At 44.1% G+C, this 24,708-nt stretch overlaps 4 protein-coding genes and 1 pseudogene across 9 annotated transcripts in view; 4 read left to right on the top strand and 1 right to left on the bottom strand.

Moving 5' to 3' along the window:
• Positions 1-7: 7 nt before the first annotated feature.
• Positions 8-6,988, top strand: LOC135349242 (uncharacterized). The gene is made up of 15 exons (XM_064547752.1): positions 8-46; positions 122-224; positions 280-366; positions 458-800; positions 1,021-1,120; positions 1,752-1,824; positions 1,968-2,104; positions 2,364-2,580; positions 2,771-2,989; positions 3,478-3,624; positions 4,489-4,761; positions 4,918-5,256; positions 5,652-5,797; positions 6,309-6,455; positions 6,760-6,988. The coding sequence occupies exons 4-13, from the start codon at positions 620-622 to the stop codon at positions 5,787-5,789; spliced, it is 1,824 nt and encodes a 607-aa protein (XP_064403822.1). The 5' UTR covers positions 8-46; positions 122-224; positions 280-366; positions 458-619; the 3' UTR covers positions 5,790-5,797; positions 6,309-6,455; positions 6,760-6,988.
• A 935-nt stretch (positions 6,989-7,923) lies between these two features.
• LOC135348409 (poly [ADP-ribose] polymerase 1-like) lies at positions 7,924-13,006 on the top strand (annotated as a pseudogene).
• A 326-nt stretch (positions 13,007-13,332) lies between these two features.
• LOC135349241 (ankyrin repeat and KH domain-containing protein mask-like) lies at positions 13,333-16,203 on the bottom strand. The gene is made up of 6 exons (XM_064547751.1): positions 15,179-16,203; positions 14,965-15,107; positions 14,771-14,893; positions 14,588-14,716; positions 14,353-14,532; positions 13,333-14,302 (listed from the first exon to the last, which is right to left on the bottom strand). The coding sequence occupies exons 1-6, from the start codon at positions 16,201-16,203 to the stop codon at positions 13,452-13,454; spliced, it is 2,451 nt and encodes an 816-aa protein (XP_064403821.1). The 3' UTR covers positions 13,333-13,451.
• A 933-nt stretch (positions 16,204-17,136) lies between these two features.
• Positions 17,137-24,708, top strand: part of LOC135348405 (sorting nexin-13-like) — a 55,085-nt gene continuing 47,513 nt past the window's right edge. For all 6 annotated transcript variants that reach the window (XR_010398744.1, XR_010398745.1, XR_010398743.1 and 3 more), the window contains exons 1-2: positions 17,137-17,283; positions 17,359-17,461. Coding sequence is in view for 3 of the 6 variants with exons in the window: in XM_064546606.1 (XP_064402676.1) it covers positions 17,234-17,283; positions 17,359-17,461 (153 nt within the window). In the remaining 3 variants the exon portion in view is untranslated. The remainder of the gene's footprint in view (positions 17,284-17,358; positions 17,462-24,708) is intronic.
• LOC135348413 (poly [ADP-ribose] polymerase 1-like) lies at positions 19,355-24,582 on the top strand. The gene is given in 7 exon segments (XM_064546622.1): positions 19,355-19,573; positions 21,153-21,374; positions 21,377-21,499; positions 22,437-22,652; positions 22,749-22,909; positions 23,268-23,447; positions 24,372-24,582. Coding segments are annotated over 7 exon segments (978 nt in total). The 5' UTR covers positions 19,355-19,570; the 3' UTR covers positions 24,445-24,582.

The following is a 24,708-nucleotide window of genomic DNA, read 5'->3' as shown; positions in this document are numbered from 1 at the left end:
ATGGTGGCCTACTCCTGGTTCTCTGTGTCTTGTCCTTCATTCTAGGGTAAGAATGCATCACCATGCACACACACTATATACTACACTAGTCTATACAGTCAGTACAACTGTTTGACTTCAGGTTCCTCTCTGTTGCACTGTATGTCAGTTGGCAGCAGGCCCGTCATGTGAGGAAAGTGTGGACAGAGAGCAGTCCTCAATGGACACAAGTCGGCTGTCACAAGGTAACCTCGTCAATCCTCGCTGCTGTCATTGTCTCATTGTTTGCTACCTCCCCAGGTGTTGGCACCCTCCGTTGAGCCACGCCCCCTCCAGTTCAACAGTCAACTCACTGGAGTGAGGAGCATTGATGAAGAACTAGAAAAGGTGATCACAACCTCACACCACACACACAACCACCCCCTCCCCTAAACACACACCTAAAGCTAGTATCCTCTCCACCCACACACCCTAACAGCTGTTGTCCCTCGGACTACAAGACCTTTTCGAGAGCTGGTATCACACCCACGTCAGCCCCGACCCAGTGTGTTCCCAAGAAGCCCTAGAACTCGCCCATAAACGTGATTCAAGAAGTAGCCGCGGCTAGGTTAACTACCTAGCCTTCTTCATAGAGACACTCATGAATGATTTTATGGATCACCTGAGGGCGTACAAGGTGGCGTGTGGGGCTGCATCAGTGGGTGTGGTTACAGGTCAAAGTGCAGCAATATGGAACGAGGCGGTGGAGACAGAGTTCTTCAAGTGTGAGAGTGGGGAGGACCCGTGGAGGGCCGTCTGCTGTGACAGGGAAGCCAGGATAGGTACCAGCATTGAACCTAGTATCACTGTGTAGTTCTTATAGAATATCTATTGACAATATTCCCGTTTGTATTAGTGTGGATGGTGCGATTTTCAATAGAAAATAGAAAGTGTATGACCAATGTTGTTAAACCTACCACACACACACATACACACACACACACCCACACACACACGCGCACACACACACACACACACACACACACACACACACACACACAGCCTACCTGTACCGTCTCTCTGAGCTGCTGCTGTGTATTGTGCTCCCAGAGGACGAGTTCTCTTCTCCGTCCCTCCAGGCCTTCCTCACAGATGTGTTGGTTAGTCTCGAATACCCGCCTCAACCTAAAAGCTTGAGTCTGGTCAAACTCACATTGAGGTTTGGTTCAAGTGTGTCCAGGAATTTCTTGGACATTTAATTGACCACAGTGGGTGTGACACATGAATAAAATTATAGTCTACATGAATATCATTATAGCTAACCGCCACGGTACGGCAGCATGGATTGTTACTAATATATAGCCCCTGACAGAAGGCGACGTAGGAAAATTCATGGAGAAAGTTGTAAGGATGTGATACTAGAACTCGATCTCCAGACTAGCAACAGGACCTTTGGAACACCTTGTCGAAATTAACAGCCTAAATGCTCATTTATGTGAATGTGACCGTCGACCATGGTTTCATGGCCCTCTAGCTCTGTGCAATGATGGCTTCAAGCTCAGTGTTTTTCTCGTAGGCTTTCAACTCCTAGCCTTAATTGATACACTGTCTGATATGATATAGCCCTCTGTGTATGTTCTGTCCCTAACATGCGGTGGCTTGTGGCTTTATCACTATGCTTGTGGGCGTGTAGCCCACTTGACTTTGCTGACTGTGCAGAACAAAGTTCATATGTGAGTTTGACCAGACTCAAGCTTTTAGGTTGAGGCGGGTATTCGAGACTATGTGTTGGTCTGGAAGGTCTGGACACCATTGCTCAAGACACTAGCTCTACCAGACAACATCAACGCCACCTTCATATCAATGGTGAGGGAATGGTGTACGTGTTTCAGAATATTATATGCTATTTCCGTTAACTTTGTGCATGCTGAATGGCTTTGATCATAAAAGTATTTTCAATATCCTCCCATTGTTGTTCCTCTCACTTGTATGTGTTCCCCCGTGTCCAGTGCAAGGAGAGCTCTCTGAACACTGACAGTTTCATGGCTGCTCTGAGTGAGGGGGCCAACGAGACCGAGGTACGATCACTCAGGTACAACGTCAACTCTCACATCTCACACCTGCAGAAGACCGGAGTCACAGGTGTGTTATGTTGATTACTTCCTTTTGTTGGGTCTGTTCTAAAATTGTAATGCTCTTGTTTTATTGTCTGTAACTCTGTTTCTAGATTATGATTGACTGAAGAAAAGTGCTCTGGAATCAGTTCTGGCCACTGCTAAAGCAGTACTCAGTGTAAGCTACAGTAACTGTTTGTTCATTCCATAAGTGTATATATGCCTCTCCTTGCCAACCACCCTCCACCCTCCACACTCCCACTCACTCCACACACCCCACCCACTCCACAGGCCAAGAGTGTCCCTGCGAATGTATCCAGTGATAGTCTCATTGCCCTCTCAGCCGCCATTGCCCGACTATGGCATTCTGAACGAGGGTACCACCAAGCATTGTGTGTTTCACGTCAACGTCTCCTGCAAACACAGCCATGTCTCTGTCACTGAGAAGTGGATCATTAATCGTCGCTATAGAGACTTCCACGACCTCCACCTCTCACTCAGGGCACAGGTGGGTAGTAGCCGAAAGGAGGGGGTGGGGGACATTGGTGTACTATACAAAAAGAATACAAACACACAGCTCTCAATTTATCATTACGTCTCCTTCATGGTTGCAATACTAGTAAGCTCTTTGGTACAGACTTTAGCTGCATTGCCATTACTAGTAAGCTCTTGGGTATCAATTTTCTCCCTCCTCTCAGATTGATAACTTCCCTGCTAATCTCGTGCTACCCACTCTTCCCTCGTTCCACAAATTGGACCCCCAGCGGTTGGACGTGAGACGAATTCAGCTGGAGGGCTACCTCAAAACTATCACCTCAGAGGAATTCCTATCAGATCACCTCCACGTGTTGGGTCAGGTCATCTTGTTCCTGTCAGAAGGAGAGTACGAGCGACAGAGCACCGAGGTAAAGAGAATGGTAAGTATCACACCCTCTTTATATCAGCATGACCTCAATGTAAATACTTTACAATAATTATTCAGTACTAGTGACTCTGAATGCAACAGATGAATGGGGAGGGTTGGTGCACTGTTAAAGACTCTTTAACCCATCATTCTCGACTCTCAAGGTCGGGCATCTGTTTGCTTTTTCTATTGCTGTATGGTTTTATGTTGTCTGCTCTTTTGTTCTTTTTCGTTTACTATTATTATGAAGATTTTACATTTTCCTAGTAATTGATGCCCATCAAAATAGTGTACATTCCATACATTAGTAATCCTCTGCTAGCAGTGAAGACTGGATTCCAACACCGTAAATAAAAAACTTTTTAAAAGCTTTCCGTAAGATTGGGAGGGCCGGTGTGCGACTGACAATCCTTGCCCACCCCAATACCTTTGTATAATCTTCAATCAAACACACTCACTCCCCACCTCCACACTTCACACACTCACTCCCCACCCTCACAGGCGAACACTCTCCTCAACCCTCTAAAACGTGTGGCCACATTGACCCGAGGTGCACTCAAGTCCTCTGGCCAGTCAAGTTCCAAGATGTCTCCAGTGACAGTCAAGAAGCAGCCATCATCAGAGACACCCAAACCACCAGGAGAAGAGGTGAAGTCATGTAATGAATTGGTTACGAGAACTAGAGTTCTGGTGGTCCAATTTCAACCTTAGAAAGAGCCGATTCAGATGGTATGCGCTCAAATCTAAAATTTGGAATGCGCCATAATTTCGTCCATAATAGACTTTTGATTTTAACCCACATATTTTCAAGGTATTTTCTTTGTAAATCACTTTCCTTTGGTCTTTGTTGTATGTACAGACCACCTAATTTGAGATGTACATAAATTTATGTTATTAGTGCCTCCGGACTGTATATATACGTACCTGTAGACACACCCCTCCCTCCACCCAGATCCGAGCAAGGTCAAGGTGATGATAAAGGGTGGTGCTGCAGTGGATCCTGATTCAGAGCTGGAGGGGTCACACCACGTACTGGAGGAGGTGTGATCTGGAATGCTGTACTTGGATTGGTCGATGTCATAAGAGGCACTAACTCGTACTACAAGCTGCAGCTGCTCGAAGGAGACTCCAGCAAGAACTACTATGTGTTCAGATCATGGGGTCGTGTGGGGACCACCATAGGAGGCTCAAAGACAGAGGTGAGCTAAACCACTGAGAGGGGAGGGAGGGGGAAGAAAGTAGCTTTAAGATTCAGTATACCGTATAGCAGGTAATTTTCATGGGGTAAATTCGTTGATCTGGAAAACGGTGGTTTTCATGAGTACAAGTTTCGTTTAGTCTTGTTGCCTGCACTGCATTCCACGCCTGCGTTAAAATTTTGTGGAAGTCAGCTTACCCACGAAAATTACCCGCTATACGGTAAGCAATATTTTGTTTAAGGTTTAGGACAGCATACTTACTGCAAATTTGTTTCTCGATGGTAGAAAATAACTGTTTGTTTATCGTACACAGAGTTTTGGAGCCTCCAAGCCTGCTGCCAAGAAGCACTTTGAGCTCCTCTACCAAGACAAGACAGGCAATTCATGGGGCACCAGTAAAGAGAGCTTTGTTAAGAGGCCTAGCAAGTTCTACCCCCTAGAGATAGACTATGGTGGTGATGAGGACACTGGGCAACAGCTTGGAATTGCCCCTGGTTCAAAGTCCACACTGGCCCCTGAGATACAAGATCTCATTCGAATGATATTTGATGTGGAGAGCATGAAGAAAGCTATGCTGGAGTTTGAGGTGGGTCTTAAAAGAGTATAAACTAGCGCTCGATTTCCCCATACAAGATCTCGTATAGGTACACATACACAATGCAAGCCATGTCTTAGCTAGGGATTGTCCTATTGCAAGCTAGTTTTATATGAACTGCAATTCTGTAAACTCTGTTTGCTACAGATTGATATAAAGAAGATGCCTTTGGGCAAGTTGTCACGGCGACAGATAGAGAGTGCATATTCTGTCCTTTCTGAGCTACAACGAGAGATTGTTGGGACTCAGAATCCGAGCAAAATCCTCGACTATACTAACAAATTCTACACTCTAGTACCACATGACTTTGGCATGACGAAACCACCCCCACTGAACTCAGAGGAGGTTATAAAGATAAAGACACAAATGTTGGATAATCTATTGGAGATTGAGGTGGCCTACTCGCTACTGAAACAGGAGGATGGTGTGAGTGGAGGGAAGGATCCATTGGACCTGCATTATGAGCAGCTCAAGACCAAGATGGATGTGAGTATGTGTACATTCATTGATTGCAGAGGTGGTCCGACAGACAGGCGCGGTGCAGCTCAAGCAACTAGCCTCTGATTACACTCAGCAAAAACATACGATGTGGGCGGATAATTAATCAGCTTGAGCTGCACCGCGCCTGTCGGACCACCTCTGCATTGATTGTAATCTCTGTGTACTGTACCTTATCATGTCACAGAATCTATAATAACTTGTGTCAACAAGGCATAAACATAGACATGTTGTTCAGTAGCATGAATATATAATATTCATATTCCTGCACCTGTGGTTGTAATAACAATGTTACCTCCCCCCCCACACACACACACACACACACACACACACACACACACACACACACACACACACACACACACACACACACACACACACAGGTGCTGCCCAAATTCAGCTGGAGGGCTACCTCAAAACTATCACCTCAGAGGAATTCCTATCAGATCACCTCCACGTGTTGGGTCAGGTCATCTTGTTCCTGTCAGAAGGAGAGTACGAACGACAGAGCACCGAGCTAAAGAGAATGGTAAGTATCACACCCTCTTTATATCAGCATGACCTCAATGTAAATAACTTACAATAATTATTCAGTACTAGTGACTCTGAATGCAACAGATGAATGGGGAGTGTTGGTACACTGTTAAACACTCTTTAACCCATCATTCTCGGCTCTCAAGGTCGGGCATCTGTTTGCTTTTCTATTGCTGTATGGTTTTATGTTGTCTGCTCTTTTGTTCTTTTTTGTTTACTATTATTATGAAGATTTTACATTTTCCTAGTAATTGATGCCCATCAAAATAGTGTACATTCCATACATTAGTAATCCTCTGCTAGCAGTGAAGACTGGATTCCAACACCGTAAATATAAAACTTTTTAAAAGCTTTCCGTAAGATTGGGAGGGTGTGCGACTGACAATCCTTGCCCACCCCAATACCTTTGTATAATCTTCAATCAAACACACTCACTCCCCACCCTCCACACACACCCACTCACTCCCCACCTCCACACTTCACACACTCACTGCCCACCCTCACAGGCGAACACTCTCCTCAACCCTCTAAAACGTGTGGCCACATTGACTCGAGGTGCACTCAAGTCCTCCGGCCAGTCGAGTTCCAAGATGTCTTCAGTGACAGTCAAGAAGCAGCCATCATCAGAGACCCCCAAACCACCAGGAGAAGAGGTGAAGTCATGTCATTAATTGGTTACCAGAACTAGAGTTCTGGTGGTCCAATTTCAACCTTAGAAAGAGCCGATTCAGATGGTATGCACTCAAATCTAAAATTTGGAATGCGCCATAATTTCGTCCATAATAGACTTTTGATTTTAACCCACATATTTTCAAGGTATTTTCTTTGTAAATCACTTTCCTTTGGTCTTTGTTGTATGTACAGACCACCTAATTTGAGATGTACATAAATTTATGTTATTAGTGCCTCCGGACTGTATATATACGTACCTGTAGACACACCCCTCCCTCCACCCAGATCCGAGCAAGGTCAAGGTGATGATAAAGGGTGGTGCTGCAGTGGATCCTGATTCAGAGCTGGAGGGGTCACACCACGTACTGGAGGAGGTGTGATCTGGAATGCTGTACTTGGATTGGTCGATGTCATAAGAGGCACTAACTCGTACTACAAGCTGCAGCTGCTCGAAGGAGACTCCAGCAAGAACTACTATGTGTTCAGATCATGGGGTCGTGTGGGGACCACCATAGGAGGCTCAAAGACAGAGGTGAGCTAAACCACTGAGAGGGGAGGGAGGGGGAAGAAAGTAGCTTTAAGATTCAGTATACCGTATAGCAGGTAATTTTCATGGGGTAAATTCGTTGATCTGGAAAACGGTGGTTTTCATGAGTACAAGTTTCGTTTAGTCTTGTTGCCTGCACTGCATTCCACGCCTGCGTTAAAATTTTGTGGAAGTCAGCTTACCCACGAAAATTACCCGCTATACGGTAAGCAATATTTTGTTTAAGGTTTAGGACAGCATACTTACTGCAAATTTGTTTCTCGATGGTAGAAAATAACTGTTTGTTTATCGTACACAGAGTTTTGGAGCCTCCAAGCCTGCTGCCAAGAAGCACTTTGAGCTCCTCTACCAAGACAAGACAGGCAATTCATGGGGCACCAGTAAAGAGAGCTTTGTTAAGAGGCCTAGCAAGTTCTACCCCCTAGAGATAGACTATGGTGGTGATGAGGACACTGGGCAACAGCTTGGAATTGCCCCTGGTTCAAAGTCCACACTGGCCCCTGAGATACAAGATCTCATTCGAATGATATTTGATGTGGAGAGCATGAAGAAAGCTATGCTGGAGTTTGAGGTGGGTCTTAAAAGAGTATAAACTAGCGCTCGATTTCCCCATACAAGATCTCGTATAGGTACACATACACAATGCAAGCCATGTCTTAGCTAGGGATTGTCCTATTGCAAGCTAGTTTTATATGAACTGCAATTCTGTAAACTCTGTTTGCTACAGATTGATATAAAGAAGATGCCTTTGGGCAAGTTGTCACGGCGACAGATAGAGAGTGCATATTCTGTCCTTTCTGAGCTACAACGAGAGATTGTTGGGACTCAGAATCCGAGCAAAATCCTCGACTATACTAACAAATTCTACACTCTAGTACCACATGACTTTGGCATGACGAAACCACCCCCACTGAACTCAGAGGAGGTTATAAAGATAAAGACACAAATGTTGGATAATCTATTGGAGATTGAGGTGGCCTACTCGCTACTGAAACAGGAGGATGGTGTGAGTGGAGGGAAGGATCCATTGGACCTGCATTATGAGCAGCTCAAGACCAAGATGGATGTGAGTATGTGTACATTCATTGATTGCAGAGGTGGTCCGACAGACAGGCGCGGTGCAGCTCAAGCAACTAGCCTCTGATTACACTCAGCAAAAACATACGATGTGGGCGGATAATTAATCAGCTTGAGCTGCACCGCGCCTGTCGGACCACCTCTGCATTGATTGTAATCTCTGTGTACTGTACCTTATCATGTCACAGAATCTATAATAACTTGTGTCAACAAGGCATAAACATAGACATGTTGTTCAGTAGCATGAATATATAATATTCATATTCCTGCACCTGTGGTTGTAATAACAATGTTACCTCCCCCCCCCACACACACACACACACACACACACACACACACACACACACACACACACACACACACACACACACACACACACACACACAGGTGCTGCCCAAATTCAGCTGGAGGGCTACCTCAAAACTATCACCTCAGAGGAATTCCTATCAGATCACCTCCACGTGTTGGGTCAGGTCATCTTGTTCCTGTCAGAAGGAGAGTACGAACGACAGAGCACCGAGCTAAAGAGAATGGTAAGTATCACACCCTCTTTATATCAGCATGACCTCAATGTAAATAACTTACAATAATTATTCAGTACTAGTGACTCTGAATGCAACAGATGAATGGGGAGTGTTGGTACACTGTTAAACACTCTTTAACCCATCATTCTCGGCTCTCAAGGTCGGGCATCTGTTTGCTTTTCTATTGCTGTATGGTTTTATGTTGTCTGCTCTTTTGTTCTTTTTTGTTTACTATTATTATGAAGATTTTACATTTTCCTAGTAATTGATGCCCATCAAAATAGTGTACATTCCATACATTAGTAATCCTCTGCTAGCAGTGAAGACTGGATTCCAACACCGTAAATATAAAACTTTTTAAAAGCTTTCCGTAAGATTGGGAGGGTGTGCGACTGACAATCCTTGCCCACCCCAATACCTTTGTATAATCTTCAATCAAACACACTCACTCCCCACCCTCCACACACACCCACTCACTCCCCACCTCCACACTTCACACACTCACTGCCCACCCTCACAGGCGAACACTCTCCTCAACCCTCTAAAACGTGTGGCCACATTGACTCGAGGTGCACTCAAGTCCTCCGGCCAGTCGAGTTCCAAGATGTCTTCAGTGACAGTCAAGAAGCAGCCATCATCAGAGACCCCCAAACCACCAGGAGAAGAGGTGAAGTCATGTCATTAATTGGTTACCAGAACTAGAGTTCTGGTGGTCCAATTTCAACCTTAGAAAGAGCCGATTCAGATGGTATGCACTCAAATCTAAAATTTGGAATGCGCCATAATTTCTCGGTATTTTGTCCATAATAGACTTTTGATTTTAACCCACATATTTTCAAGGTATTTTCTTTGTAAATCACTTTCCTTTGGTCTTTGTTGACCACCTAATTTGAGATGTGCATCAATTTATGTTATTAGTGCCTCCGGACTGTATATATACGTACCTGTAGACACACCCCTCCCTCCACCCAGGTCCGAGCAAGGTCAAGGTGATGGTAAAGGGTGGTGCTGCAGTGGACCCTGATTCAGAGCTGGAGGGGTCACACCACGTACTGGAGGTGGGGAGTGTGGTCTGGAATGCTGTACTTGGATTGGTCGATGTCATAAGAGGCACTAACTCGTACTACAAGCTGCAGCTGCTCGAAGGAGACTCCAGCAAGAACTACTATGTGTTCAGGTCGTGGGGTCGTGTGGGGACCACCATAGGAGGCTCAAAGACAGAGGTCAGCTAAACCACTGAGAGGGGAGGGAGAAAGTAGCTTTAAGATACAGTATACCGTATAGCGGGTAATTTTCGTGGGGTAAATTCGTTGATCTGGAAAACGGTGATTTTCGTGAGTACAAATTTCATTTAGTCTTGTTGCCTGCACTGCATTCCACGCCTACGTTAAAATTTCGTGGATGTCAGCGAAAATAATCCCACGAAAACTACCCGCTATACAGTAAGCAATATTTTGTTTAAGGTTTAGGACAGCATACTTACTGCAAATTTGTTTCTCAATGGAAAACTAGAAAATAACTGTTGTTTATCCTTCACAGAGTTTTGGAGCCTCCAAACCTGCTGCCAAGAAGTACTTTGAGTTCCTCTACCAAGACAAGACAGGCAATTCATGGGGCACCAGTAAAGAGAGCTTTGTTAAGAGGCCTAGCTAGTTCTACCCCCTGGAGATAGACTATGGTGGTGATGAGGACACTGGGCAACAGCTGGGAATTGCTCCTGGTTCAAAGTCCACACTGGCCCCTGAGATACAAGATCTCATTCGAATGATATTTGATGTGGAGAGCATGAAGAAAGCTATGCTCGAGTTTGAGGTGGGTCTTAAAAGAGTATAAACTAGCCCTCGATTTCCCCATACAAGATCTCGTATAGGTACATGCACAAGCCATGTCTTAGCTAGGGATTGTCCTATTACAAGCTAGTTTTATATGAACTGCAATTCTATACACTTTGTTTGCCACAGATTGATATGAAGAAGATGCCTTTGGGCAAGTTGTCACGGCGACAGATAGAGAGTGCATATTCTGTCCTTTCTGAGCTACAACGAGAGATTGTTGGGACTCAGAATCCGAGCAAAATCCTCGACTATACTAACAAATTCTACACTCTAGTACCACATGACTTTGGCATGACGAAACCACCCCCACTGAACTCAGAGGAGGTTATAAAGATAAAAACACAAAGGTTGGATAATCTACTGGAGATTGAGGTGGCCTACTCGCTACTGAAACAGGAGGATGGTGTGAGTGGAGGGAAGGACCCATTGGACCTGCATTATGAGCAGCTCAAGACCAAGATGGATGTGAGTATGTGTACATTCATTGATTGCAGAGGAGGTCCGACAGGCGCGGTGCAGCTCAAGCAACTAGCCTCTGATTACACTCAGCAAAAACATACGATGTGGGCGGATAATTAATCAGCTTGAGCTGCACAGCGCCTGTCGGACCACCTCTGCATTGATTGTAATCTCTGTGTACTGTACCTTATCATGTCACAGAATCTATAATAACTTGTGTCAAGAAGGCATAAACATAGACATGTTGTTTAGTAGCATGAATATATAATATTCATATTCCTGCACCTGCACCTGTGGTTGTAATAACAATGTTACCTCCCCCACCTACACACACACACACACACACACACACACACACACACAGGTGCTGTCCAATGGCTCTGATGAGTTCTCAATGCTGCAGGAGTACGTGTCCAACACTCACGCGGTCACCCACTCTCAGTACTCACGTGAGGTGCTGGAGGTGTTCAAAAGTGGACAGAGAAGGAGAGGGGAAGAAATACAAACCATTCTCAAAGCTCCACAACAGACAGCTGCTCTGGCACGGCTCCAGGAAGACCAACTTTGTGGGAATACTATCCCAGGTATGTTGTGGTATTACTGTGTATGCATGCACAGTATTTGGTGAGTGTCTACATTATACTCTTCACTGTGATGGCTTCTAATATCTCTGACTGTTTACTTTGTCCCAGGGTCTTCGAATAGCTTCACCAGAGGCGCCAGTGACTGGCTAAATGTTTGGGAAGGGGGTGTACTTTGCAGACATGGTCTCCAAGAGTGCCAATTACTATAGCACCTCTCGCTCTGACAACGAGGGACTCATGCTCCTCTGTGAGGTTGCCCTCGGAGACATGTGATTGGTGTGTAAGGTGTGAGGGTTGTGCTTCAGTGGGTGGGGGTAAAACAATTTTTAATTACGGTACTGTCTCTCAGCAGAGAAGGTCTTGTCAGACCTCTGCACCACCTAACATTTATTTTGGTTGAATCAGCATTTTAATATAACTTGCCTTTAAAGGTATGTGTTGCACTCCTCTTAGACTTAGTTCTGTTAGGTTAATAGGAGCTTTAACTTTCTCAATAACCTCTCTGTAAAGGCAACTTTTATTGAAGACTGATTCAGTAAAAACGTATGGCAGGTGCATGGTTGTCGGGCCTCCTCTGGTCTCCCTGCATGCAGTGTAGTACAGTACTCATTGAACACTGTGCAGTCATGACTTAGTTGGTTTCCATGGTTAGATACTGGCAGCCTATAGAGGGCAGTGCTCTATTGTGTGTAACAATAGTCCTTTGTTTGTTTTGGGAACTTGCTTTGATCTTTGTGGTTGTGTGTTGTTTTTATTATCTGTTTTTATTATCTGTCAGTGAGTGCAAATTTCTAGGTACAGTACAGATGATAACCTTGAACTGCATTAGGTATTAATAGCAGGTCTATTTTGAAGGTATAAACTTTTGTGGAATGACCGTTAGAAAGGTTTTCGCGGAATGCATGCATGCGATATACACGCTATATATATATATAGGTAGTTTCATCACAGTGTACACTACTTAAGTGCCTGTGCATCAATTATTTTACTGTGTGTGCAGGTATGAGCTGACCCACTCCAAGTATGTAGACAAGCTGCCAGCTGGTAAGCACAGTACCAAGGGTCTGGGTCGGACCGCCCCCACTACTGACGGCCACAAGACCACTGAGGAGGGTGTGGTCATCCCCATGGGCAAGGGCTCCTCCACAGCCGTCGACAATACCTCACTACTCTATAATGAGTATCCTATTCATTGTCAGTGTGTGGGTGGGTGTGTGGGGGTGTGTGTGTGTGTGTGTGTGTGTGTGTGTGTGTGTGTGTGTGTTGTGTAGGATGTTAAACACTTTGTACAGACTACATGTATATTAATATAATATCTAATCGGCTAGTTTGTTAATCTTTATCACAGGTTCATTGTATAATGTGAGCCAGATAAGAGTCAAGTGCCTGCTCAAAATGAACTTCAAGTACAAGTGGTAGCTAGAGACTGTTGAACTCTGTTACTAATGTTATGTTTTTGTTGTGTTCTGTGTTCCCTTGAGGTCATTTTATATATTCGATACCGTATAGCGTGAATTTTTTGCTTCTCATCCTACGAAATACACGATTTTTCAGAATTACTATGTGCTATAACGTGCAAAGATTATATTAAGGCATTGTTTCTGGTAAGCAGTCACCCACAAATTCAACGAAACGCTTTTAGAGAGCACGAAATTTATCTTTTTGCTCTATACAGTACATTTTAATATCTTATCTTGTGTTCCTTTGAGGTCACTTTTTTGATACCATATAATGCTCTATTGCTGTGGTTACCATACAAGGTATACAGGATATGTGGGTTAGACTTATCATAGCCATTGGTGAGATGACATCTGTTCTAGATATGATCACTGTAAGGGCTGTAAAGGTAATTCACCCTCTCCCACAAATGATACACTACACACATGCATGTATCACTATGTACATTATGAAAGTGGAATATTCATCGTAAATAGCAATGACAGTCATAACACTAGGCCAGTCTCCTCTTTAGCTGAGCAGCTAATGGTCGATCGTCTCTGTTCTCATTCAAACAATCAATTATAAGTTCCTTGATGGGGTGAGTTTCATTGATCAGTTTCAATTCATATTTACGATATTTTCCGTCTTTAATGGTGGGAAGATGGCGGACAATTTGAACCATTAGAGCACCAAATGAGAAGATGTCAAATTTCGAGTTATAGGACGATGACTCCATGTCAGTAGCTTCTGGTGGCATGTATCCTTTGTGAGCGAATGCTTGCAGTGATACACTTTGAGTATCACTCTTGGTGATTTTAGACATTCCGAAATCGCACACTTTAGCAACGGGGGTTTCCCCTCCACAGGACAGCAGAATGTTCTCTCCACAAAGGTCCCTGTGTACCACCCCTCGTGAGTGGATGTACTCGAGTGCCGAGGCTATGTCATGACAGAGGCTGGTCTGGATAGCTAGCGAGAGCTTGATGGGTTCTTTGTCAGGCTGAGGAGTGAAGTATTGTCGCAGGTTGCAGTCCATCAGCTCTAGAGCAAGGACGAGGTGGTTAGTCTTGGGGTATTCCTTAGTTGCTAGGTGACGGACAATGTTGGGGTGTTGAAAGGATTCAAAGAATTCACATTCTTTCCGAAACCTCTCAGCAGAATCTGTTGAGGCGAGACTTGCTGTTGGTAACTGTGTTTGGATTTCATCAGCAACTGAGCGAAGGACCTTAACTGCACAACAACCACCATTCAGTTCACCTCTAAATACTGTGCCAAATGCACCACTTCCGATGGGCTTATCTTTGAAAATAAACAAGCCTTCCGATATACGTTCCTTAAAACAGTTAACTTCAACAAGTTTAGCTGCATAAAAAAAGGTTTATTTTAAATTTCAGGTTAGCAAATAATTATACCTTCAACGACACTAAGCCCAGGTTGGGTAAAGTTGATGAATTTCTTCCTGATTTCCTGTGCCAAATCTCCCATGCCCACCAACTCCTCCAGAGTGTCAGCAATCCTCTCCCATGTGATCCCCAGCACCATGTAGTTCTTGGCAATAAACGAGAAAAGGTCGAACTGTTGCTGTCCTATGTCTGTGAGTACACATGTGAATACGATGATAAACAGTTCACCACTTTACACACAAACCTTGAGGGTTGTTTTTCCTTATTATCTCCAGGTGATGCTGTGCCACTCCCAGGCCGACGCCCAGTTGTATCGGGTCAGTCACAGTCTTCAGTTCCATAGACAACACCTTCAGAGACAGCTCGGGAGACTCTGTATAGAAATGTAAGTGCTTGTATACATAATAATGGTTGCATTAGTGTTCACTTTGTTTAATGTGATTGTTGACTTGTTTGGATGGAGATACAGTTCTCTGCACATCTTGTGTGGGAAGTGCATCCGTGTTAGTGACTGCTTCTACCTCTTTAGACAGTGAAGTATCGTTTTCTCCTAAAAAAAAACATTAGTCAGTAACGATGATTGTGGCTATATTAAATCAAGAGTTTAGAATGTACACTCACCTTTTTCAACCCGCTTCGCAGAAGATTCATCTGTGGACCTACTGCTGCTTGAGTTAGTGTCTCTGTGCTCGTAGGGTAGTAACAACTCAACTATTTCAGCATGCCCTGCTTCAGTTGCCACAATAAGTGCATTTTTACCACTGCTATCACGAATATTTGTATCAGGTGATTGTCAAGCAATATCTGAACAACTTCCTTTCTCTTAATATAACACGCTATTATCAGAGCAGTGTGCCCAGCAATACTTTGCATGTTCACTTGTGCTCCTTTTTCTATCAATACTTTGACAACATCGCTATGTCCATTTTGACTTGCTATCATCAGAGCAGACCCCCCATCATTCATTTGCATGTTCACTTGTGCTCCGTTTTCTATCAATACTTTGACAACATCGCTATGTCCATTATGACTTGCTATCATCAGAGCAGACCACTCATCATTACTTTGCATGTTCACTTGTGTTCCTTTTTCTATCAATATTTTGACGACATCGCTATGTCCATTTTGACTTGCTAGCATCAGAGCAGACCTCCCAATATTCAATTGCATGTTCACTTGTGCTCCTTTTTCTATCAATACTTTAACGACATCGCTATGTCCATTTTGACTTGCCATCATCAGAGCAGACCGCCCACCATTTTTTTGCATGTTCACTTGTGCTCCTTTTTCTATCAATACTTTAACGACATCGCTATGTCCATTTTGACTTGCCATCATCAGAGCAGACCACTCATCATTCATTTGCATGTTCACTTGTGCTCCTTTTTCTATCAATACTTTAACGACATCGCTATGTCCATTTTGACTTGCCATCATCAGAGCAGACCACCCATCATTCTTTTGCATGTTCACTTGTGCTCCTTTTTCTATCAATACTTTAACGACATCGCTATGTCCATTTTGACTTGCCATCATCAGAGCAGACCACTCATCATTCATTTGCATGTTCACTTGTGCTCCTTTTTCTATCAATACTTTAACGACATCGCTATGTCCATTTTGACTTGCTATCATCAGAGCAGACCACCCATCATTCTTTTGCATGTTTACTTGTGCTCCTCTACTCAGCAGCAGTATCGCAATGTCAGTGTGGCCATATCCGCATGCACACATGAGAGGGGTGAGTCCATTATTAATTATTCCATTCACATTGTATCCATGGTTCAGGAGAGTTTCCACAGTCTGATAGTGACCATTCTTACAAGCAAGATACAGAGGACCAGGTTCTAATTCTGCCATGTTTATCTTATGTACTAATTACATGTGATTTACAAGTGATGTTAATTGACAATCAGTCTGCCCTAAGACCCCCAAGTTTTCAGTATTTGCAAGACAAGACAGGAAATACATACCACAAGTATTTTAATGGTTTCATAAGGATGACATCACAAAAACATTGTTTTAATGAAATTCATTATAATTATAATGAGATTCATAATGATGACACCCTACAACTCTGTCAGATTGTAGTGAATTGTGATTTTTTCTGAATTTCCAAAGCTCATAACACAGACCATTTACTGAACTAGAACCTGTTACTAGGAGATAAATTAGTTCAATATGGAATGTATTGACTCAGCAAGTTTGGACTGGATTGAGATAGTGTGAACAGCTTGCGCAAACTCTCAAAGTTAGCTCATTCTGAATAATCTCTGTGGTTGGTGGAACTCATGGCTGCATATCTCCAGATGTGAAAGGAACCAGTGACTGCCTAAAGTATCAACTAGTGCATCTGATGCATGTGCATGCTTAGCAGCAAGCTAGAAGGCTTGAAGTCATTCATGAAGTGTTCTATGCTATTGCCAAGTTGTGTATTTATTTCAAAATTTGTGTAGCTGCTTTGCAAACACCATTCATTTGTATGGCATTTACCTTGAATATGTTGTAATTTAGATCCTTTTGATTTGATCAACCAATTTTTAGCTTGCTACGTTGATGGTGAACAGCTTGCTCAAACTCTCGAACTTTCCGCAATCGTTTTCACAACTTAATGCCAGTTTGACCCAAATTCATATTTTAAAGTGTTTATCGTATGTTAAACTGTCTTCTTATTACATATTTCAACTTAGATAGCTCTAAAAACCTTTACTTTTATCAGAAACAAGTTTTCATTAATTAATATATTCATGAGGCAACTTGTAGCACTTCCTGTCTTACAACATTTGGGGTCTTAGGGCAGACTGAATGCGTCATTATGTCACATGCATGTCATACTCTGCTGACTTGGCATAGCGCATATGGCATGTTCATGCACTCCTGACATGATACAATGGATGGTGGCCTACTCCTGGTTCTCTGTGTCTTGTCCTTCATTCTAGGGTAAGAATGCATCACCATGCACACACACTATATACTACACTAGTCTATACAGTCAGTACAACTGTTTGACTTCAGGTTCCTCTCTGTTGCACTGTACGTCAGTTGGCAGCAGGCCCGTCATGTGAGGAAGGTGTGGACAGAGAGCAGCCCTCAATGGACACAAGTCGGCTGTCACAAGGTAACCTCGTCAATCCTGCTGCTGTCATTGTCTCATTGTTTGCTACCTCCCCAGGTGTTGGTACCCTCCGTTGAGCCACGCCCCCTCCAGTTCAACAGTCAACTCACTGGAGTGAAGAGCATTGATGAAGAACTAGAAAAGGTGATCACAACCTCACACCACACACACAACCACCCCCTCCCCTAAAAACACACCTAAAGCTAGTATCCTCTCCACCCACACACCCTAACAGCTGTTGTCCCTCGGACTACGAGACCTTTTCGAGAGCTGGTATCACACCCACGTCAGTCCCGACCCAGTGTGTTCCCAAGAAGCCCTAAAACTGACCCACAATGTGATTCAAGAAGTAGCCGCGGCTGGCAGAGAGGTCGACTACTTGGCCTTCTTCATAGAGACACTCATGAATGATTTTATGGATCACCTGAGGGCGTACAAGGTGGCATGTGGAACTGCATCAGTGGGTGTGGTCACAGGTCAAAGTGCAGCAATATGGAACGAGGCGGTGGAGACAGAGTTCTTCAAGTGTGAGAGTGGGGAGGACCCGTGGAGGGCCGTCTGCTGAGACAGGGAAGCCAGGATAGGTACGAGCATTGTACCTTGTATGACTGTGTAGTTCTTATTAATGTTCTAGAATATCCATTGAAAATATTCCCATCTCTTGTAGTGTGGATGGTGTGATTTTGATGATTTTCAATAGAAAATAGAACGTGTATTGTTGCCAATGTTGTTAAACCTACCACGCACGCACACACACACACACACACACACACACAGCGTACCTGTAACAGTACCGTCTCTCTGAGCTGCTGCTGTGCATTGTGCTCCCAGAGGACGAGTTCTCTTCTCCGTCTCTCCAGGCCCTCCTCACCGATGTGTTGGTCTGGAAGGTCTGGACGCCATTGCTCAAGACACTAGCTCTACCAGACAACATCAACGCCACCTTCATATCAATGGTAAGAGAATGGTGTACATGTTTCAGAACTATGTCCGTTAACTTCATGCATGCTGAATGGCTTTGATCATAAAAGTATTTTCAATATCCTCCAATTGTTGTTCCTCTCACTTGTATGTGTTCCCCCATGTCCAGTGCAAGGAGAGCTCTCTGAACACTGACAGTTTCATGGCTGCTCTGAGTGAGGTGGCCAACGAGACCGAGGTACGATCACTCAGGTACAACGTCAACTCTCACATCTCACACCTGCAGAAGACTGGAGTCACAGGTGTGTTATGTTGATTACTTCCTTTTGTTGGGTCTCATTTAAAATTGTAATGCTCTTGTTTTTTTGTCTGTAACTCTGTTTCTAGATTATGATCGACTGAAGAAAAGTGCTCTGGAATCAGTTCTGGCCACTGCTAAAGCAGTACTCAGTGTAAGCTACAGTAACTGTTTGTTCATTCCATAAGTGTATATATGCCTCTCCTTGCCAACCACCCTCTACACTCCCACCCACTCCACACACCCCACCCACTCCATAGGCCAAGAGTGTCCCTGCGAATGTGTCCAGTGATAGTCTCATTGCCCTCTCGGCCGCCATTCCCGACTATGACATTCTGAATGAGGGTACCACCAAGCATTGTGTGTTTCACGTCAACGTCTCCTGCAAACACAGCCATGTCTCTGTCACTGAGAAGTAGGTCATTAATCGTCGCTATAGAGACTTCCACGACCTCCACCTCTCACTCAGGGCACAGGTGGGTAGTAGCCGAAAGGAGGGGGCGGGGGACATTGGTGTACTATACAAAAAGCATACAAACACACAGCTCTCAATTTATCATTACGTCCCCTTCATGGTTGCAATACTAGTAAGCTCTTTGGTACAGACTTTAGCTGCATTTTCATTATATTACTTAAGCTCTTGAATTCCAAAATAGCAATTTTCTCCCTCCTCCCAGATTGATAATTTCCCGGCTAATCTCGTGCTACCCACTCTTCCCTCGTTCCACAAATTGGACCCCCAGCGGTTGGACGTGAGACGAATTCAGCTGGAGGGCTACCTCAAAACTATCACCTCAGAGGAATTCCTATCAGATCACCTCCACGTGTTGGGTCAGGTCATCTTGTTCCTGCCAGAAGGAGAGTACGAACGACAGAGCACCGAGCTAAAGAGAATGGTAAGTATCACGCCCTCCACACACATACACACACTCCCCACCCTCCATACTTCACACACACACACACTCCCCACCCTCCACACTTCACACACACACACTCCCCACCCTCACAGGCGAACACTCTCCTCAACCCTCTAAAACTTGTGGCCACGTTGACCCGAGGTGCACTCAAGTCCTCTGGCCAGTCGAGTGCCAAGATGTCTCCAGTGACAGTCAAGAAGCAGCCATCATCAGAGACACCCAAACCACCAGGAGAAGAGGTGAAGTCATGTCATTAATTGGTTACCAGAACTAGAGTTCTGGTGGTCCAATTTCAACCTTAGAAAGAGCCGATTCAGATGGTATGGGCTCAAATCTCAAGTTTGGAATGCGCCATAATTTCTCGGTATTTTGTCCATAATAGACTTTTGATTTTAACCCACATATTTTCAAGGTATTTTCTTTGTAAATCACTTTCCTTTGGTCTTTGTTGACCACCTAATTTGAGATGTACATAAATTTATGTTATTAGTGCCTCCGGACTGTATATATACGTACCTGTAGACACACCCCTCCCTCCACCCAGGTCCGAGCAAGGTCAAGGTGATGGTAAAGGGTGGTGCTGCAGTTGACCCTGATTCAGAGCTGGAGGGGTCACACCACGTACTGGAGGAGGGGGTGTGATCTGGAATGCTGTACTTGGATTGGTCGATGTCATAAGAGGCACTAACTCGTACTACAAGCTGCAGCTGCTCGAAGGAGACTCCAGCAAGAACTACTATGTGTTCAGATCGTGGGGTCGTGTGGGGACCACCATAGGAGGCTCAAAGACAGAGGTGAGCTAAACCACTGAGAGGAGAGGGAGGGGGAAGAAAGTAGCTTTAAGATTCAGTATAGCGGGTAATTTTCGTGGGGTAAATTCGTTGATCTGGAAAACGGTGGTTTTCGTGAGTTCAAATTTCGTTTAGTCTTGTTGCCTGCACTGCATTCCACGCCTACGTTAAAATTTCGTGGATGTCAGCTTGCCCACAAAAATAATGAATTTTTACCCCATGAAAATTACCCGCTCTGCGGTAAGCAATATTTTGTTTAAGGTTTAGGACAGCATACTTACTGCAAATTTGTTTCATGATGGAAAACTTTTTAGAGAATAACTACTTGTTTATCCTTCACGAGCCTCCAAGCCTGCTGCCAAGAAGCACTTTGAGTTCCTCTACCAAGACAAGACAGGCAATTCATGGGGCACCAGTAAAGAGAGCTTTGTTAAGAGGCCTAGCAAGTTCTACCCCCTGGAGATAGACTATGGTGGTGATGAGGACACTGGGCAACAGCTTGGAATTGCTCCTGGTTCAAAGTCCACACTGGCCCCTGAAATACAAGATCTCATTCGAATGATATTTGATGTGGAGAGCAGCTATGCTCGAGCTATATGCTGGAGTTTGAGGTGGGTCTTTAATATAAGAGAGTGTACTAGCCACTCGATTTCCCCATACAAGATCTCGTATAGGTACATGTACAAGCCATATCTTAGCTAGGGATTGTCTGGTTTTATATGAATTGTGCAACAGCAATTCAATTCTGCACACTCTGTTTGCCACAGATTGATATGAAAAAGATGCCTTTGGGCAAGTTGTCACGGCGACAGATAGAGAGTGCATATTCTGTCCTCTCTGAGCTACAACGAGAGATTGTTGGGACTCAGAATCCGAGCAAAATCCTTGACTGTACTAACAGATTCTACACTCTAGTACCACATGACTTTGGCATGACAAAACCACCCCCACTGAACTCAGAGGAGGTTATAAAGATAAAGACACAAATCATGAAATGTTGGATAATCTACTGGAGATTGAGGTGGCCTACTCGCTACTGAAACAGGAGGATGGTGTGAGTGGAGGGAAGGACCCATTGGACCTTCATTATGAGCTGCTCAAGACCAAGATGGATGTGAGTGATTACCCGAGGTGCGCGTGGGCGGCCACGGGTATAGTGTAATGAGTGAGTCTACTCACCTGGATACCACGTACAGCACTGCGTTTACAGCATATAGCCTTCATACAACAAGTTATTAGTTTTAATAGTGGCAGATTTTGATGTTAAAGCCTCGTTGTCGAATAAAAACGAGCAAAAACTAAGAAGCTTAAACTTGCATGTTGGCAGCTAGCTAACTACACGTGGCCTTTATTCGAAATAGACGACGTATTTGCAGCTGAAGTGATCCTGTACCAGAAACAATGGAAAAGGGTCACTAAAGTAGAAAGCTAGAATTGTGACTCTACTTTGCTTGAGTCTGGATCCTAGCACCAAGGAGCCATACTTCTCTAAGACTCCAGGCTTCTTTGCTTGAGTCTGGATCCTAACACCAAGGAGCCATACTTCTCTAAGACTCCAGGCTTCTTTGCTTGAGTCTGGATCCTAGCACCAAGGAGCCATACTTCTCTAAGACTCCAGGCTTCTTTGCTGTGATCCTAATCTACAGTACATTGGTCTCATGTACAGGCCTACCACTAAAACTCTATTATCAGCATGCCTCATGAGTCCACTCTGATATTATTGCTCCTGCGTTGCTGTGCTAGACATACATACTACATGCACTGGTTTCATGTCACCAGCCGAGGGTTTGCACTTTAGTGCTCTGTACTGTGTACATGTACTGTACCTCATATCACAGAATCAATGTTCACCTATTACTGATAACATCACCTTACTTTATAACAACAAGGACATATAAACATGTACAGTGCATAATTATTAACGCATAATAATAATTATTATTCATAATTATTCCTGCACCTGTGGTTGTAATAACAATGTTACCTCCCCCCCCCCACACACACACACACACACACACAACACACACACACACACACACACACACACACAGGTGCTGTCCGGCTCTGATGAGTTCTCAATGCTGCAAGAGTACGTGTCCAACACTCACGCGGTCACCCACTCTCAGTACTCACTGGAGGTGCTGGAGGTGTTCAAAGTGGACAGAGAAGGGGAGGGGAAGAAATACAAACCATTCTCAAAGCTCCACAACAGACAGCTGCTCTGGCACGGTTCCAGGAAGACCAACTTTGTGGGAATACTATCTCAGGTATGTTGTGGTATTACTGTGTATGCATGCACAGTATTTGGTTATACTCTTCACTGTGATGGCTTCTAATATCTCTCACTGTTTACTTTGTCCCAGGGTCTTCGAATAGCTCCACCAGAGGCGCCTGTGACTGGCTACATGTTTGGGAAGGGAGTGTACTTTGCAGACATGGTCTCCAAGAGTGCCAATTACTGTAGCACCTCTCGCTCTGACAACGAGGGACTCATGCTCCTCTGTGAGGTTGCCCTCGGAGACATGTGAGTGGTGTGTAGGATGTGAGGGTTGTGCCTCAGTGTGTGGGGGTTATGGAAATAAAGAGAGTAATTTTATAATTACTGTACCTTGAACCACTGTGCACACACTGATGACTTAGTTGGTTTCCATGGTTTTGTTTAGTGAATCTTGATTAGATCTTGATAATTATTGGCAGCCCATAGAGTGTTGTGTAACCAATAATGTCCTTTGTTGTCTTTGGGACCCTGAGCCTAGCTGCTCTGATCTGTGCTGGGTTTTGTGTGTTATCTGCTGGTCCTGCATATTCTAGGTGATACCTTTGCAGGCTATTAAGTGTACGCTGCTGAAATGCATGAGTATATTATTTTACTGTGTGTGCAGGTATGAGCTGACCCACTCCAAGTATGTAGACAAGCTGCCAGCTGGTAAGCACAGTACCAAGGGTCTGGGTCGGACCGCCCCCACTACTGACGGCCACAAGACCACTGAGGAGGGTGTGGTCATCCCCATGGGCAAGGGCTCCTCCACAGCCGTCGACAATACCTCACTACTCTATAATGAGTATCCTATTCATTGTCTCTGTGTGGGTGGGTGTGTGTGTGTGTGTGTGTGGGTGTGGGTGTGTGTGTGTGTGTGTGTGGGTGTGTGTTATGTATTGTTATACAGTGAGAGTACTTGCGTGTGCATTGTGTATAAACTCCAGATTGTTTTCACTGTACAATGGACATTCCTGGTATTGTGTATTGTGCTAGTATATTGCAGAGGAGGTAGGACACGCGTGCCTCGATTAGACTAATTGCCTCTGCAATAACGTTGAGCGTGGGCGTAATTATGCCTCGATTATCCTCCCACACTCAACGATATTGCAGAGGCAATTAGCGTAATCAAGGCACGCGTGTCGTACCTCCCCTGATTGAGTATATTGTGTATTGTGCTTTAATTGTTACACACTACACTTAGTGCTGATCCAGTGATTGCATTGTGCATTGGATGTTTATGTTTTAGTTTTGTTTGTTGGACCTTGACTCTACTTCAGATTTATTGTGTATGATGTGAGTCAGATAAGAATCAAGTACCTGCTCAAAATGAACTTCAAGTACAAGTGGTAGCTAGAGACTCTTGGACCTGTGTTACATTTAGTTTGTGTCTTTGTCTTTTTGGTGTCATTGTTGTGTTCCCTTGAGGTCACCTTAATTATCATGGTTACTAGTACTAATTGTTGAGGTTACCATACAAGGTATAAAGAATGTGTGGGTTAGACTTATCATAGCCATTGGTGAGATGACATCTGTTCTAGCTATGATCACTGTAAGGGCTGTAAAGGTAATTTGATCTTCACCCTCTCCCACAAATGATACACTACACACGTGCATGCATGTACATTGTGAATCAACAAAAAGTGGAATATTCATCGTAAAAAATGGGAACGAGGCTAGTTGAGTACATGTGTGTTTTCTATCTTGTTGGACCTTAACTCTACTTCAGGTTCATTGTGTATGATGTGAGTCAGATAAGAATCAAGTACCTGCTCAAAATGAACTTCAAGTACAAGTGGTAGCTAGAGATCGACTCTTGGACTAGCTCTGTTACATTTAGTTTTGTGTTGGTCTTTTTGTTGTACTCATGTTATGTATTTACTTGTCTTTTTGGTGACATTGTGTTTGTGTTCTATAATCCTGTGTACACAATGTTCATGCATCCCTTTCACTGCAATGTAGCCTAATGCCCTCCTCCCATAACCCATGCATGTTATGCTGCTTATACCATATAAGGTAAAGTATGATTGGTATGTGTGGGACTTGACTGTAGGTAATGAATAATC

This window comes from Halichondria panicea, chromosome 15 (assembly GCF_963675165.1).
Source record: "Halichondria panicea chromosome 15, odHalPani1.1, whole genome shotgun sequence".
Taxonomy (NCBI): Eukaryota; Metazoa; Porifera; class Demospongiae; order Suberitida; family Halichondriidae; genus Halichondria; species Halichondria panicea.
The sequence above is the reverse complement of the archived record's forward strand: the minus strand, read 5'-3'. Positions and strand labels throughout refer to the sequence as shown.

Coding starts and splice junctions, on each gene's coding strand:
- LOC135349242 (XM_064547752.1), top strand. CDS start 620: ATGAATGATTTTATGGATCACCTGAGGGCGTACAAGGTGGCGTGTGGG. Junction 2,990..3,477: donor GCACCGAGGTAAAGAGAATG/GTAAGTATCACA, acceptor CCACCCTCACAG/GCGAACACTCTCCTCAACCC. Junction 4,762..4,917: donor AAGCTATGCTGGAGTTTGAG/GTGGGTCTTAAA, acceptor TGTTTGCTACAG/ATTGATATAAAGAAGATGCC.
- LOC135349241 (XM_064547751.1), bottom strand. CDS start 16,203: ATGGCAGAATTAGAACCTGGTCCTCTGTATCTTGCTTGTAAGAATGGT. Junction 14,533..14,587: donor AAGGAAAAACAACCCTCAAG/GTTTGTGTGTAA, acceptor GTGTACTCACAG/ACATAGGACAGCAACAGTTC. Junction 14,303..14,352: donor TGGGCTTAGTGTCGTTGAAG/GTATAATTATTT, acceptor TTTTTTATGCAG/CTAAACTTGTTGAAGTTAAC.